Source organism: Egretta garzetta, unplaced genomic scaffold (assembly GCF_000687185.1).
Source record: "Egretta garzetta isolate BGI_Z169 unplaced genomic scaffold, ASM68718v1 scaffold339, whole genome shotgun sequence".
Classification (NCBI taxonomy): Eukaryota; Metazoa; Chordata; class Aves; order Pelecaniformes; family Ardeidae; genus Egretta; species Egretta garzetta.
The window spans coordinates 1,746,788-1,764,577 of NW_009260800.1; the positions used below are offsets into that span (position 1 = coordinate 1,746,788).

General features: G+C 39.9%; 1 protein-coding gene across 1 annotated transcript in view; it reads left to right on the plus strand.

Moving 5' to 3' along the window:
- The window catches only part of ESRRG (estrogen related receptor gamma), a 233,433-nt gene extending 220,789 nt beyond the window's left edge, over positions 1–12,644 (plus strand). Inside the window, exons 6-7 of the mRNA XM_035902206.1 lie at positions 585–854; positions 12,400–12,644. Of these exons, the coding sequence (XP_035758099.1) occupies positions 585–854; positions 12,400–12,644 (515 nt within the window). The remainder of the gene's footprint in view (positions 1–584; positions 855–12,399) is intronic.
- The last annotated feature ends 5,146 nt before the right edge of the window (positions 12,645–17,790 follow it).

Genomic DNA, 17,790 nt, shown 5'->3' on the forward strand with positions numbered 1-17,790 from the left:
CAAGTGTAGTAGAGGCAGGAGCTGTTACAGAAGTAATTAGCATCTTTTCTGAGGAGGTGTTACTTTACCTCTTTCCCAGGTTAAAGTTCAAAGATAATTTTCCTCCGATAAACACCTTAATTCTATTAAAACATCAAGTCTTCCCTTTTAAAAAAAAGCTGTGGGGTTTTTTTCTCTCCTAAATTATCCTGCTTGGTTTATGGTAATGATGAACAGAGTCATCAGATCCCTGTTTCACAACACTAGGTTTTAGAACTGAGCATGAGTATTTCAGAACAAAGGAGACATAGAAATTGCAGGCTATCATGGCAACACTCCCCAAATTCATAGGGTTCTTACAGAAGGAGCCTGCAAATTTCAACTTGTTTATAACTTCATGTTATGTTGATTAGAAAACAGTTGATTTGATATTGATGTACTTTTCTATAGTAGGATGGGGAGGAGAGGCACAAAAGCAGAAGGGAGCATAACAGAGTATGTACATGTTCTATCACAATGTGTATAAAAATAAATCAAAAAGAGGAGCAGATTTCCGCCAGATCCAGACGTGCTTAATATTTTTTCTGTATTTTTTTCCTATTCAGGATTCTCCACTTTGTCTCTAGCTGACCAGATGAGCCTTCTGCAGAGTGCTTGGATGGAGATTTTGATTCTCGGTGTTGTATACCGGTCACTTTCATTTGAGGATGAGCTCGTATATGCTGAAGATTATATTATGGATGAAGACCAATCCAAATTGGCAGGCCTTCTTGACCTTAACAATGCCATACTGCAGCTGGTAAAGAAATACAAGAGCATGAAGCTGGAGAAAGAAGAGTTTGTCACCCTCAAAGCTATAGCACTTGCTAATTCAGGTTGGCAGAGTGGCATGACAGTTGCTACATTTTTAATATGTCACTTTTTTTTTTTTCTTCTCTGTAATACTTTCTGCATGCTTGCTCTAAACATGGTTTTAAAATAAGAAATTGCTAATCAGACCTTAGTCTAAAAGGCAACAAACAAAGCTGTTCAAACTAAGAAGAGCTGTCGGGTTCTAAGTAATTGTGGGGTATGTTCCTAAGAGAGTAGAGAATAGTGCACTGTATGATTTGGAGAGTATTTTACAGGCAAAGATCCTTTCAAATGAATATAGATGTTCTTCTAAATCCATTCCATAATCCAGGACGTCTAATCATTGCAATTAGAATGGACAGAAAGGATGCATGAGCATACGCTATATATACGTTCTCTTTAAAGGCAGCTACTGATTTATTTGATAGGGTGAATTCAGGATCTGGGAGGAGGGAGGAAATTCTTATTTAATCTCACAAGGACCATACCTTACCTTAGGGATGCTCTGCCTTGGTGAGAATGCTCCTGCGAAAAGTATTACCTGTGCAGCAAGGGTTAAAAATCTCAGACAGAATTTTTTTTCTGCATTTGAATTTAAAAGTGCTGAAGCAGTGAATACTGTCAGATAAGTAAAAATCGTTTGTGCTTTGTTGTTTTTCCTTTTGTGTCTCCTTAATGCTTTATTGTGGTCTTAAGTCCCTTTTAGCATTTGCATAAAGTTCACGATAGATCCCTCTTTAATGACGTGCCGATCATTAGATACCTGTGTGTCAATAACATGCTCTGATGCTATGTTCCATTGACAGTCACACCGTGCCCCTCCATCTGCTTTTGTTTTGACCCTATCTTTGAACTTTATCTTGGTTGCTGGCCAGTAGTTTTCCCTTTAATTACAAGAAGGAAACTGTCAATAAAATCTGTTAAATGGGATGCAATGAGTGGCTTGAATGGGCGGACGGCTATTTGTTCAAATTCTGCAGCATTCAAGGTATTGACAGTTTGTTTTCTGGGGCCATATGTGACGATCAATCTCAGGCTGGGCTCAGCCGCGCTGAAAAATGAAAAACCAGATTGCTTTTGCTTACTTGTGGATGACGACTTGTGATTTGGCGCGGTCCTAGTGAGATGAGACCTTCTGCCCAAATTGCCCCCCTGAGAGCCAGGACGCGTGACTGTTTTTAGAAATAATTTTTTAATTGATTTTGTAATTAACAGTTCATCTACAATATTGATGCATGAATCCTCAGATTGATAGGAGGGAAATTGTTTTCAACAATGAAGTTGTACTTTCCTATTTGTCTTTGTAATGTGATTTAGCACTCTGCATTTTTAATTGGAAATATAATTCAAAAGCATGCAAAGCCAAAATGCTTATTAGTTTCTTTGTAAAATATTCTCCACCCCACTAACTCTGCCCTTAGTTTTAGAATATTATCTTACTTCCAGAATAAACAAAATGCTGAAATGCCTCTCAAAGATCAAAATTGTTTTTAATTGAAGATTTATTTATGATTTTAGACCATTGTAAATAGACACTTGAGGATGCTTTGCAGCTACAAGAAGGATTTTTCTCAAAATTGGTCATGCTTAATAAACAGAGCAAGACGGTTAATCTGGAATTAGGAGTCTAAATTGAGAAGTTTTTGTATTTTGATTCTGTAATTCAAAGATTGAGTTAGGGCTATTTCTGTAGTTTACTCGATAAAAAGGATAAGGGGCATGAGTATTAGGGATATGGTGTTAAATACCACTCACACTTTTTTTTTTCGGTCCCCAAAAAAGACATGTAGTGTTTAAGTAATAATAAAAGATACTGCTGCCAAGAAAAGTTTAGTCATATGTTGTGCACAGAGTGTGTCAAAATCATCTGTAGCTTCATTAACTTCGCTGGGAATTACAACCAGGATAATGTCAGAGATAAATACAATTCAGCATACTAAAATTCCGGGCACATTTAGGTGAAAACATTTCTTTCCCTCATCTTAAAAGAAATGAAATTGCTATTTTAAAATCAAACTATTGCACGGAGGAGTTAAAAAGCAGCCCAGCCATTCGACTTCCCTTTCAACAGAATGTTTTTTGACTGCTGGCATTCAACGTTTCAGCTTCGGGTTGTACATGCAGCAGATACCAAACTTCTGTCAGCTCTAGCTACGCGAACCTGTAGGTGTAAAACAGCACCTGCAGAATTACAGCCCATCAAAGAATACCAGACCCCTAGTGTTTTAATTTACAAATGCTGCTAAAATGAAAGTAAAATGAAAGTGAAATTAAAATTAATGTTTTTGTCTTTTTTTTATAGACAAAACCCAGAAATAGCTTATTTTCACAAAACTATGAACTTGATTAATGTAAATGCAGCTATAGCCGAAAAAAAAGAAATAAAATGCCATTATAAAATCAATCAGTTAGCAATTCACATTGTAATATATTTTGTTGCTGCATCTGCTTTCTTCCAAAACTTCCACTATTTATTTATCCAGTTTAAAATATGTTAGCCCTTTTATAGTTGCAGGGAGAATGGATGAAGTATAATAAGAAATCTCAGGCGTTTCAGACATTTTTGCCATCCCTGCACTGTCTAGGAAGATTCCCAGGTTGACTCTACTGTACGCAGTCGGCAAAGATGGTCTTATAGCTCTATATCTGTGTTAGTGATTTATGATAGAGTGTCACAGTACTTTCCCTGCTGGTGTACAGAAGCAGGAAAAAGAAATTGTAGATTGTCTTCATATTGATTGTATTTTGTTTGAATAAATACCACAAGCTTTGTTTTGGCCAACAGATCTCAGTATCGTGAGTATTAGAACGCCCCACCTGCTAACTTTTCTTTAGGCCTACAAAGTCTAGTTGTGCAGTACTCCATCCGAGATAATCCTGCCATTTGGTTTCCAAAAGGTTGGGCCTTTTCTCAGGGCAATCCTCTGACAGCCGTTACCAAATGGTCCCTTTGCAGGGTTGGCCGATGCCACGCCACTGCTATGAACTTTCAGAAATGCAAGATGTATTAACCTTGTAGATTGTCGCTGGTTTCAAACGGAGTGCATATAGCATCTGAAAAGTTTAAATATGTATATAAGAGCACAATGTGGAAATGTATAGACATTCCAGTCCTGTGTACGTTAAAGTCTACACAGGCGTGATTTCAACAGTTATGTTCACAGGTAGTGCTTAATGTGGAATTTACCAGATTAAACACCTGCATTGATTCGATAGTAATTAATACAGCCTTTATGCTTGAACTCCAGAGCAGTCCCTCTCAACACGGTGTTGCCCTTGTCCTGTCAGTATCCCGAGTTCCTTCTGTCTTTCTCTACCCTTCTCCACACAAAAGCAAGTCGGTACCTTGGAGCTGCAGGATGCAACTGCCCTGTGTTCCACCTCACGCCGCCCAAATGAAGCAAGCTGGCACCAATGAGCGCTTTGTTTACCCACGCAGAAAATCAACTTTGAATGGTTTCCAAAACATGCATGTACCAATTACTTCCTCTTGTGTAAGGGAAGGTGAAATATTTACAGAATATGTTTGAAGTGTACACAAGTGCTCACACGCACATGTGAACACTCCAATGCATAAAAGATGACCTACTCGTCTCTTCTGTATTAGAAAATGCTTTCATGTATCGATTAGTTAATACTAAACAGGGAGCTGCAGGTGAGCAGTTTTTTGAAATTGCCTAATCAGTAAGGACTAAATTGTGCCTTCAGGCCAAATGTTGCAGAAGAGCTTAGGAGTCACAACTGAGACCAGATTTTTAAGAGAAGCTGGTTCCCATCTAAGACCTAACATAAGGAACTAGAGTGTCAAAATACATTAGCGCATTTGAAAATCTGATCCATGTGTATCTGCCTAATAGGCTGCTGGCATCTTGAAAAATCTGACCCAAATGTGGATGCTGGGCACTTAAAAGTATAACCCTGTGCGCTGTTGAAAATTTAATCTTAAACGCTAATACTAGCTCTGTCTAGCCTGTACCACCAGAATGAGAAAAGGGCCTCTCTTCACCATCACAATTTCTGGTCTCTCTAATTAACTCTCCTAAAAAAAACCAGCACCCTTTCAGTGCTGAAGGAGTGAGAACCAAGAAGTATCCCGTGCATTTTAACCTAATGAAACACAGATCGACATTGATTCCAGTAAAGTTACACGATCATCTATCCTAGTAAAAAAAAATCAGTTTGTTCTTACAACTTCCTTAGCTTTTCAGCTACCAAAAAAGTGTACTCAGAGCACTAGGTTATCACCATTAAATAATATTATCATAATAAAAATTAATTGGTAGAACCCTATAAATCACTTATTCCACAGGGCATCGTCTTTATTCCCAGTATAGACTGTCGCTTATCTTTTGTCACAACATACTATATTTAGTTTTTCATAATGTCATTTTTTTCATTTTAATTTATTTAGTCATCTTGTTAGTGTTAGAATTCATGTTTAAAATGTATCTATCCTGAACAGGCATATAGAAAATAGAGACATACACCTGTGTGTTACTGGTGTGTTACCAATGTTTATTTTGCCAAATAGAAATAGCAAGGTCTGTGAACTCGTTCATGTAATTTTGTATAGAGAGCAGTACAGCGTAGAAACAAAGCTTTAGAAAAGGAAGTTGCCAGCATAGTCAGAGTTTACGTGTTGCTTGAATGCAGTTTCTTCCTCATATTCCATTTTCATGTAACCAAATAGATGGCACTCCCAATTCTTAGAGAAAATAGATAACTCTTAGGGAAAATAGAGTTAATTAATGGTTTAATTATTTTTTTTCTTTTTCTGGTAGTTGGTCTAGCCACTGAGTAACTTTGCGATATCCCTCATTAAGTTATGAAATAGGTAGGTATTATGTACACGTTAGCAGCCTGAGACTCGGGAAGGGCAAGAAGCGAGGGCAGCCCCGTGGCCGGCGGGAGGAGGGAGCCCCGGGCCCCTTACTGCCGGGGCAGGGCTGTAAGGGGAGCGCTGTGCTGCGGCTGCCGAGGGCCAGGCTCATCCCGCCTTTCCACAGCACTAGACTAGTGGCTCTCAGTGGCAATTATGGCAATTACTTATACCTTGTAGTGGATAAAAAGGATTTTGAAGCATTCAGTCAGCATTTTCTTTTAGTAGGTGTCTTACCCCCTAGCTCTATCCTTCGAATGCCCCTTTTCCAGAGTTTGAGTAGCCTTATTGAGTAGGTACTCGCACCAGTTCCTAGAATGCAGTTTGTTCTGCATTGCGGAAGAAATGCTTTATTTATTGCCCTCACTACCTGTCCCAGTGGAAAGTAAGCCATTTCACAAATAAGAAAAAAGGTGATTTACTGTGTTTTAATTTACCTTATGCCTGTGGTTTTAGGTCACTGCTAATCCAGTTAGCCCCTGAAATAAATAGGCGTGTTCCATGAAGTAATTTTTCTTATTACATCTTCATTTCCTGTTGTGTTTTTAAAAACTGGTTTGAGGCTTCAGTTTTCATGTTTGTCCTTAAAAGTAGGCCAAACCAGTGCAATCCAGACTAAGACCTTGTTCACTAAAATCAATCATACGAGCCTTTGTTTTACTTTTTTGGTTTCCACTGCCTATAATTCCTATGGACAAGGAATTCTTAATTCATTCTGCGTTAATTTTCAACATAAATTCCTATCGAAGTGTCTGTTTCCCATAGAATAATTCAGATGTCAGACCATTTTTGCCATACTCTTTTGCAAGGGAAGATAATTCTGTTTGTCTATGTGTTTGTCTTTTAGCCTAACCATGCAAATAGTTTTGTTCAGGAAGTCAGGCAAGTAGGTGGTCAAAATTAAATATATTTGTTGACCCCACACAGGGAGGACCAAAGTAAGATCTGGGGCAATTTCTATTCTAGACTGGAAAAGGATGGGAATTCTTGTTGGGTGAGGGAACCAAGAACCTAGTTTGATCTCCTATTGACAATTTCCATGGCTTGCTTCGGTCTTAAGCAATATGCTTTTCAAAATGGCATGATGTTGTGTTTCTCATAAAAATTATACAGAAACACAGCGTAGGTAAGCACTTTGCAAAATGCAAGTTTCCCTGTGCATACATTCCAGGCAGGAGAGGAAAGGGGTCTCTAGTTCTGAGAAGAGTTCACCCATGAATAAACACTGCAGTGGTTTTTGTTGGTGTTTTGGATTGGCAATACAATCTAGATAATAAACTCCTCTTACTTGAGACATAATCCAGATCAGGATTTTGTTGTCCTTACATAAAGCAAAAACCATTTTGCCTGCTGTTCTCACTCTTCATCCCATCCAGTTCTTCCAGGATCCTACAACTTTCTAAACTGATTTACCTGGTTTGGGTTTGTGAACTGCTCAGCTATACGGAATCACAAACGTCACAGCAACTGCTGTCTTTCAAGTACTTGTTGATATTTGCCTCTCTGGTGTTCCCTGTCTGCATCTTAATGTGTACGTTCGCTGCTGCGTGCTCCCTGCTGCTTGATTCACTATAATAATTACTTCCTTTATGCTGCTTGAATTTTCTGATGTGAAGAAATACTTAATTTGAGACCCCTGGGTTTCTACTGCTTCTTAGTGATGTTATATACAAAATACAAACGTACCAGCCTTTAACTTTCCTCAGAGCAATATTTTGAGAGGTCTCCTTGCCCTGGGTTCAGGTGCTTTCCAATCTTCAGCTAGTTGTCACCCTTTGTGGCATGTTCTGAATAATTCCTGGGCGGCTGGATGTTTGTTTGCTGCATTTGAGATGAAGCTTGAATTTTACATGAGGTAGATTGTAATCTGAATTTCTGTCTGGATCTTGTGGTGTTTTTCTTGGACAAGAACTCTAGTTTTCTCCCATTTCTGCACAATGATACAATCAGTCGGCTGATCAGAAGAGGTACAATTCTGTTCTCCCATCCTGTGACGGTGAAAGAAAGCATTTGCAAGGATAGAACGAGATTCCCAAAGCAGAGCTCAGTGGGCCGATGTCCTCATTTGTTGATCTCCCTCCCTCCCATTGCAGCACTGATCAGTAACAACTTTTCCCCCTTCTAGACTGAAATCCCATGTTCCTAACAGGGCATCGCAGCAACAAGTCCTGTGTTTGTCTGTTGAGGTCTTCAATTTCACCAGCCTGGGATCCTTTTTTTGCAGGGCATTTAAGATCAAATCCTGCTTGCTTGCAAATGGCAACACTTTTAAATTACCCTGTTTAGTTTCATTCTTTGTATAGGCACTGATTTTTAAGTGTATTACATAGAGTCATAGAATCACAGAATGCTTTGGGTTGGAAGCGACCGCTGGGGGTCATCTAGTCCAACCCCCCTGCAGTGAGCAGGGACACCGCTAACTAGATCAGGTTGCTCAGAGCCCTGTCCAACCTGGCCTTGAATGCTTCCAGGGATGGGGCCTCCACCACCTCTCTGGGCAACCTGTTCCAGTGTTTCACCACCCTCATTGTAAAGAATTTCTTCCTTATATCTAGTCTAAACCTACCCTGGTTTAGTTTAAAAACCATTACCCCTTGTCTTGTCACAGCTGTCCCTACTAAAAAGATTTTCCCCATCTTTCCTATAGGCCCCCTTTAGGTACTGAAAGGCCACAATCAGGTCTCCCCGCAGCCTTCTCTTCTCGAGGCTGAATGACTCCAACTCTCTCGGCCTGTCCTCATAGGAGAGGTGCTCCAGCCCGCAAATCATTTTTGTAGCATCTGGGTATAGGTTTCCTCTGGATACTATGTGTGTAGGATGCAATTGTAAATTATCCAGACTGTCTATAAAGCCACTTTAAAAAAAAAAAAAAAAAAAGTATCATTTCTAGGTTGTTGGGGGGGTGTGTGTTTGTGTAAGAAGAACATTCAAAATCTTTGTACCTAACTTATAATTCGGTTTCATATTGTCTGTGGAATTATTTCTTTGTTTCTGGATTGTCACACAGACCCTGTGTTTCCTTAAATTACAGTGGTTCTTGTTGACATTGCCCTCTCTTACTAGTGAGGACTGGGTATGTCAGCAATAAGTTAACCTGCTCTGAATTCACTTCTACATCTGCAGTCTGTAGTTACTGAAAAGATTTCTCTTTTCTTTTATTTTTTCTCCTCTTTTCCCCTTGGCTAGTTCAGCATTTTCAACCATTTTGCTTATTTTCAAAGGCTTATGCCTGAGGGATTTAGATCTACATTCGTTTAATATCGGGAATAAAGTGGAAGTTCCAAACTGCAAGGCTAAAAGTTGAAGAAGGATCTTTGTAGAGATTAGTATTTTCCTGAGCAGTCTGCGAGCTGAATCCTGGTCTAATTAAACAGCACAGATTTAGTGAGTTTGCATTTAAACATTAGCAGACCCTAGAACGGGTAAAGCTGAAGTGAGTTGGAATCCTTTCTGTAAATGGGAAGTTACATTATCATAGTAATTTGATTAAATCATTTTTTAAATCTTTCAAGCTAAATCGCCATTTTAAAAGAACACTTTGAAGTCTTAATCACTGTTTGGAAGGGCCCCTCTCTCTGCTGTTTTTTCCTACCTCATTTCCTGTGACAAAATCTGTTTCCCAAGGCACAGCTTCCTCAACTCCGCTCCATGAACCACTGTTTGGCAGCGGAGTGCTTGCATCAGGCCAGTGGAGAGCTGGCTGGTCACGTTCTTCCCAGCTGCTAAATTGATTTCAAAGGCAGCAACGAATGCATTAAATGCTTTACTGCTATTACTTTTCCATGTAAGCGATTGCTCTGTTTACCGGAGGGACCGTATACAATCACCCCTGCAAGGAGAGGAAAAGATCCCTTTTTTTAAGATGTTGTCCACATAGCGGAAGAGTTTGAGAGCATGGATTGCAGTAGCTGTATCAGAGGGCAGGTTCTGATTCACCTTCCGCTCTTGCGTTTTCTAGGGGTTTTCTCTTCCTCCTTTCCCTCCTCATGCAGACCAAATCGCTTTCCAAACGGCAGAGCTAAAGATCTCTGGCAAGATTCATCTCTGTGCAAAAAATATATTAGTCCAGACTCCGTCCATGTATTTGCAAATTCAAACATGGCTGCAGTTACAAATGCTGATTCTGGGAAGAATCAGGCCAGTTTTGTAGAGGGTTAAAAGCTAAATGTTTATAGTCAGGTTCTCCAGAAAGCCAGTGTCTTTATGGTGTTAAAAAAAAAAAAAAATTGGCAAGACTTTGACTTGCTGAGCGTATCATTGCTGCTAAAGTGCTCCTGTCTGGTTCCCCAGCAAATCTGGCCCTGGCACTGTGGGTCTGGGAGAGGAGGGAAAGATGTGTGATTTCTGCACAAAACTCTGTGTGTTTTGTAGAAAAATTCCTTGGAGTAGCCCATCGTGTGTTGTGTAGCACAACAGTGGATATCCAAGGACTTGCTGAAGAGTCAGGGAGTAAAGGGGACAATTTGTTTGGAGTTTGCATTCCAGATGAAGCCCGGTGCTTGGACACTATGCTTAAGACATCAGTCACGTTTGTGTGTGTGTGTTAGCGTGTCTGTATCGATAACATCTGTTTGTAGGACGCAGGATTCAGGGATTTTCTCTTATTGACACAGAATTATTTAATAGAATTGCTGTATTAGAAAACTATCAAAAATGTATGGATTTGGGGAATGGTCTCACATTAATTAGAACTAAATTTTGCTAGAGGTAATATTTCCCTGTCATCTTTTTTTAAAATGCTGTAGCTTTCTTTTTCCCTAAGAGAGAGATTTTTGCGTTTCTCTGCTTTCAGCCCAGCGCACCTTGATGTGCAGTATCACATCCCTGCAGCGTATGTCTCCTAAGCTTGCTTCTTAGAGCATGTATTCACTAAGACTCAGAATTATTAAACACGTAAAATTCCCATAGGACTCCATTATGTGTAATTAACAGATAAACTGTCATCAGAATCAATAAAACGTGCTAAATGATCCAAACTTGTATATAATTAAGTGTCTGTTTTAGAGCAGGAGCTGTAACTTTTATTTTTTTTCCTCTTTTCAATTTGCACATTTGTTTTGACAATAGAAGCTGGAACATTTTTGTTAACCTGTTACTTGCTGGGTTGTTTTGGTTTACATGTTTGTGTTTGAAAAGAGAGAGGTATTTACTGTCTGACCTAATTATCTGAGAAAATAGTTGCACGTGAGCTTTTAGGAAATGAATCTTAGGTGCATCTTAAGTCTCTGAATGTAATTCAGATATTTGAAGCACGTGCCAAATTTGACGTTGTTATTATCAACGGGGCAGAACGCGAGGCTCTGTCAAAATACTGATCCAGGGCATCAGACTGCTTAACACGGGGTGTGGAAACGATGGCAGATAGCAGGGTCTTCACCGTCCAACTCCTCAGCTGTTATTCTGGCTGGGAGCAGGAGCTTTAGTCCAAAACCAAAAAATCAAGATGCAAGGCAGCGTTGTACTAAGTAGTTTTCAAGGATATACTTTAATAGTGCCATGCCCCAGTTTCACTCGGAGCTAAGCTTGCACGGTGTAGCCTACCCCTGGGGCTCATGGCCCCTCGCAGCGGTTGTATTTTCATACGGTGTTTTATTGGCTCTGTAAGTCTGTCGACCGTCTGAATTTTGGTAGCTGATCGGGGCTGTTTGGTGGCCTCTCTCACCTACGACTGTTCTTCCTTACTCACATTCACCTCACTTTGGACCACATCAGGGGTTTTTTGGCATTTACGACTACATAAAAGTCAGAGAATTAGGGCTGCTCGTCCAAAGTCATCTCAGCATGGTCCAGTAACTGCGTGTTCTCGGGGACATCTTCCCTTTCTGTCTCTATGCTGTTGAGGGTTTTACAGTTATTTCAGTTAGATCTTTTCTTTTTATTTCACACTTCCATTGCTTTCATCTTTCCGGGTCATGTAGCAGTTTAGTTTAGTTCCTGGTGTGCGTTGCATCTAGCCTTGTCACTCAATACTCACACCACCAAAACATCTCACCTGGAAAGGTATGGGGCGAGGTGCTTGCTTTGAGCGATTTAGAGAAAATGCAACCCCCCAACAGTAACATAAACCACCCTCTGAGGGGGTGAGAGAGAAGGGTTACGCCTTGTAGGAGATGTTAGCTTCACAGAACAAAAGCTGTTCAGGAACTTACCAAGTGTTGCCTGTCTGTCTGAACGTGCCTGAGGGAGAAGAAATTTGCTAAACCCGTCAGGAAATCACATCCCTTGTGTCAGTGCAGCGGTCCCAATCCCACGATGAGCGTCTCTCAGCAGTGGGTAACGACCAGCAGCCTCAGAGCCTGACACAGAATTTTACCGAGCTTTTCCGTAGTAGGGCGGTCATTCTTGTTTCCCTGCTAAAACGCAGACCTCAGTTCATACAGCCCTTCGGCGCTATCGTTTCTTCAAAGCGGTAACCATAAGAGGTGGTTTATGGAGCAGCGAGGGCGACTGCTTTACTTGTTTGAGGAGGATGGGGGGAAGGATGACTTACACAAGAGTTAATTATCCATTTGTAGCTCCACAGCGGTTCCAGATACTTTCCTGAAGGTCAATATAGAAATTAGCGGGTAATTATCTTCCTTCTTTGCGAAAGAGGATGGACAGAACCAGTGAAAGCGTTGTGCAGCCTTAGCGTTATCTGACTTTCGTCACACCAAACTGAAACCTCCTGTTGCTCCTTTGTTTTGCAGACTCAATGCACATAGAGGATGTTGAGGCAGTGCAGAAACTTCAGGACGTCTTACATGAGGCTCTGCAGGATTACGAGGCCGGGCAGCACATGGAAGACCCACGTCGCGCGGGCAAGATGTTGATGACTCTCCCGCTTCTGAGGCAAACCTCCACCAAGGCTGTGCAGCATTTCTACAACATCAAACTGGAAGGCAAAGTCCCCATGCACAAACTTTTTTTGGAAATGCTGGAGGCCAAGGTCTGACTAAAGCATCATGGGCTTCCCCATCATGCACGTTTTAAAAAAAAAAAAAAAAAAAAAAAAAAAAGGGAAAATAAACAGGATAATAATGGCAAAGAAACTTAGTGTTTAATTAAGGAAAAAATGACTGCACTGATATTTAGCAGCAAGACTGTGAAGCAGCTTTCAACTTTTTCTTCTGTGTCTTTCTGATGCAGTTTTTCTTTTCCTTTTCCTTTTCTCTCTTTTCCTTTCTGTTCTTTCCTTTCCTTTTTCCTTTTCTCTTTTTCCTTTGCTGCTGAACTTTTTAAAAGAGGTCTCTAATTGAAGAGAGATGGAAGCCAGGCCTGCCAAAGGATGGAAATCCATAATATGGATGCCAGTGAACTTACTATGAACCATAATGTCCCCAATGACAAAGGAATCAAAGAGAGAACCACCGTACCTAGCAGTACAGTACAACACGATGAACTGACTGAATGCAGTATTAGATTTCATAGGAGCAGTCTCTAATTAGACGACTAAGCGACGATGCATCGGCTGCTTCTTATCATTGCATTTTCCATCTAGATCAGTTACAGCCATTTGATTCCTTAATTGTTTTTTCAAGTCTTCCAGATCTTTCTTAGGTTAGCTACAATGTAACTTTTTCAGGGAATAGTTTAAGCTTTATTCATTCATGCAATACTAAAGAGAAAGAAATACTGCATTTTTGTGCTGGCTTGAACAATGATGAACAATAATGAAGGACAAATGAATCCTGAAGGAAGATTTTTTTAAATGTTTTGTTTCTTCTTACTAACGGAGATTTTTTTGTACCAGCTTTACCAGTTTTCAGCCATTTATTAATGTGGGAATTTATCTTACTAAAGCAATAGTCGAAGGGAAGGTGCATATTATCACGGATGCAATTTATGTTGTGTGCCAGTCTGGTCCAAAACATCCAGTTTCTTAACATGAGCTCCAGTTTATAACTAAATGTTCACTGACTCAAAGGATTAGATTACACCTACAGTATATCCGAGTAGTCTAACATAGAAATACTCCATGTCAAATGCCAATCTGTAACGGTGTTAGGAGACGGCGACTGTACAAAGGTATAGTTGCTACGTGATTTCTAACTGCTTCAGTTGCAAATGAACGAGATACTGCCTGTTTGCAAAATTACAACCTCACACGCAGGAAAACCCTCCGAACCAGTAGTAGCTTAGAGGCAATAAGGCAAATGCCGACGTCTGCAAAATTACGAAATCAGAGTAGTAGACTTCTGACCAAATTGAAGAATTTAACAGTTCTGTACCTTATTTATTGATTTAGGTTTTCTTTTGGAAATGGCAATCTTTAACAAGTAGCTAAACCAGTATATGTGCTTTTCAACCAGTATTGTCACAGCATGAAAGTCAGTCAGTTTCCAGACTGTTACGAGGTGTAATCTAATGTATAAACCGATTAGATGCCCCCAGAAAACTACAGTCGCTAAATAACCAATAAACAATAACCTCCATCAAATGCTATACCAATGTACCAGTGTTAGTAGCTGCTCCCTGTACTATGTGAACATCCTTATTCTATGTACACAGATGTAATTAAAATTGTAATCCTAACAAACAAAAGAAATGTAGTTCAGCTTTTCAATGTTTCATGTTTGCTGTGCTTTTCTGAATTTTTATGTTGCATTCAAAGACTGTTGTCTTGTTCTTCTTGTGGTGTTTGGATTCTTGTGGTGTGTGCTTATAGACACAGGGTAGAATTAGAGACAATATTGGATGTACAATTCCTCAGGAGATTACAGTAGTATATTCTATTCCTTACCGGTAATAAGGTTCTTCCTAGTAATAATTAAGAGATTGAAACTCCAAACAAATACTCGTTATGAACAGATACACACTGAAATCATAATATTTTCAAAACAAGGGATAATTTCTGTAACAGTTTATTATAGAATACCAATGTATAGCTTAGAAATAAAACTTTGAATATTTCAAGATTATAGATAAGTCTAATTTTTAAACGCTGTAAATATAGCTTTTATTCAATCATCTCTCAGATGTTGTTATTAACTCGCTCTGTGTTGTTGCAAAACTTTTTTGGTGCGGACAAGTTTCCAAAACTATTGCTACGTTGTGTGCTTTAAACAAAATAACAATGGGCTGATGCTCCGTCGGCCTTGTGCTAGGAAAAAAAAAAAAAAAAACTGTGTATCTATCATTAGCTATATGGGACTATATTGTAGATTGTGTTTTCTCAGTAGAGAAGTGACTGTAGTGTGATTCTAGGTAAATCATCATTAGCGATTCATTCAGATGGTCAATAACTTGAAATTTATAGCTGTGATAGGAGTTCAGAAATTGGCACATCCCTTTTGAAAAATGTCAAAAAAAAAAAAAAATACAACTCCTGGGAAAAAGGTGCTGATTCTATAAGATTATTTATATATGTAAGAGTGCAAAAAGAAGTTTATTTTCCAGAAAGTTTGTGCAGGGTTTAAGTTGCTACTGTTCAAGTACACTATATATATATAAATATATAATATAAATATTGTTTTTGCTGTATCACATTAAAGAACTTGGGCTTCAGGGTCAAAAGCCGATCGACTAGAAGTATACAAAACCACACAAAAAATGGAGATGTGTTAAAGGCACACGGTGCAACCTTTAGTTCTCGTTTTCCGTAAGTTTTTTGGAGCTGCAAAAGAACAAGTATCTCAAGACTGTAAAAGCATTACCTGAAACATAGCTAAAAGAGCTGCACGGGCTTTATAATGTTGTTCATCTTAAACCTTGCTGGAGAAGAGTTCTTTCAAGACCACTTACTTAATGTGAAGTGTTGGGAAAATTTCAAAGGGTGTATGTTTTAGCCATAACGATTTAATTTCTATTTTTGCTTCATTTTTTAATTTTTTCTTATTTAAAGCAATATGATTGTGTAACTCCCCGCAGTTACACATTTGTTTCAATCAGATCAGATTGTTGTATTTATTCCACTATTTTGCATTTAAATGATAACATAAAAAGATATAAAAAATTAAAACTGCTATTTTTCTTATAGAAGAGAAAATGGGTGTTGGTGATTGTATTTTAATTATTTAAGCGTCTCTGTTTACCTGCCTAGGAAAACATTTTACGGCAGTCTTATCGTGCAAAGATCGCAAAAGGACAAAAAAAAATTAAACTGCTTATAATAATCCAGGAGTTGCATAATAGCCAGTAGTTAAAAACGAAACAAAACAAATAAAAACAAACATGTCTATAGCTGTAGATGGGCTTCACATCTGTATAGCAATCAACTGTATATTTTTGTGATGTGTATCATACCGTGTGCTCCAACCAATGTCCATTTGTGTAAATGTATTTATTTTATATTGTATATATTGTTAAATGCAAAAAGGAGATATGATTCTGTAACTCCAATCAGTTCAGATGTGTAACTCAAATTATTATGCCTTTCAGGATGATGGTAGAGCAATATTAAACAAGCTTCCACTTTTGATTGCTTTTATTTTATTTTTTGTGTTGTGGGGTTTTTTTGGTTTTATTTTCTTTTTCAGAGAAGGCACCGGAGCCATTAGCATTACCTTGTGTAACTTCCATTCCAAGAGGAGCCAGCGTTATCACTTCTCCCTTAAAGTACAATATGAGTGTAAATAAAGGCTATATAAAGCCTTGTCAGAATGAATTCCAGTGTGGTACAAGACATTTTGCATACTCTTAAATATGCAAAATGTCTCCTAGCACATTAGAATTCAGGCTGGCAGGCCTTTATATAGCACTTATTTAATCTTAAAGCATCTTCGCATCAACCTGCGTTACTCAAAATCATTGCCTCTCCGTCAATGTCATAAAAGAAAACTTGCCCACTATTTTAAGACCCGCATTCGTATCATCTAGGAGTACTTACTTGCTTCCTCCATCAACAGCCGAGTCTATCATTCGTTTCCTACTGCAGGAGGCTCCTCTCGGAGGGAAAAAAAAAAACCAAAACAAAACAAACCCAAACCATTACAAAACCTGAGTTATTTGATCCAGCTTTTCTGAATGGAAGTAAATAGCCACCGGAGCGGTAATACGGATTGGCGTTCATGAAGAGCACTGATAAGTCGTCAGGATCCAGGGGGGCTAAGCAGGACGGCTGCAAACTGGCCCGTTCCCTCCGAAAAGGCCGCAGCCCCCGTCGCTCGGGGTCAGCCCCTCTTTCCTGGGGGCCCTTCTGGAACCATCACAGAAGTGCTAATGTGTGCTTTTTCTTGCTTTTTAGCCTACCTTGATAGCATTTTGTCGTTGCGTTTGCCAACATACTTCTCACCTCCGCCGCCGGCCGTTCTCTGGAGGTTTCTGGCTGATGGCGCAGAGGCTGCTGAAGGGAGCGGCGATGCCCGGGGCCGGGATGTCTTTCAGCCCAGCTACCGGGGCAGCGCCGGGGGCTTTGTGGGCTTCGCAGGTAGAAGGAGCAGCAGAACAATAGAAAGACAAATCTGGCCGGGACTCAGCAAAAAGGAGGTCGAAATCGGGGTTTAGCGTTGGCGCTGCTGCGTACGCAGGCACGCAGACATACACACCCACGTAGGTACGCGTGCGCAGGACTGTGTTCGTTTCCCCCCTTTTTTTAGCGCTCTCATTTCGAATTCTTGCAAAGTACCGCTTCCAAGGAAAGTGAAAGCAGTAGCGCTAGGAATTCTCACACACAATGGGGAAGAAAGAACGTAAGCAGCGCTGCTCCTAGCCTTCCTCAACGCGTGATTGTCTCTATTCACTGCTTAAAGTTTTCACATACCGTTAAAAAAAACGTAATTAGTATTTCTGTACCATTTCTGGTGAGAGGCTCATGAGGCGCCATGCAATCGTAAATTTAGCACCACAGAAGAGACAATACAGGGAAGACTGAGGTGAGGCCACTTCCAGGGATGCAGCTCTGCAGAGTTGTTTCGGGTTTTTTTTTTCTTTCCGTCTTTCTGTCTTCTCCCTACCCTGTCCCTGCAGCGAAGCCAGGACGGGCACAGAAATCCATCGGTAGGCAGCAATGTTTCAGTAGGTATCTGTGGGGAATTTGGCTAGGAGCACAAACCTCTCTGAACTACGAAAATAGCCACTAAATCTTTAGACAACTGAAAAAAAGGGCTTGGGGCGCTGGCATTCGTAGCTCGGCCACCACCACACCCTGCTACAGCTCCCGA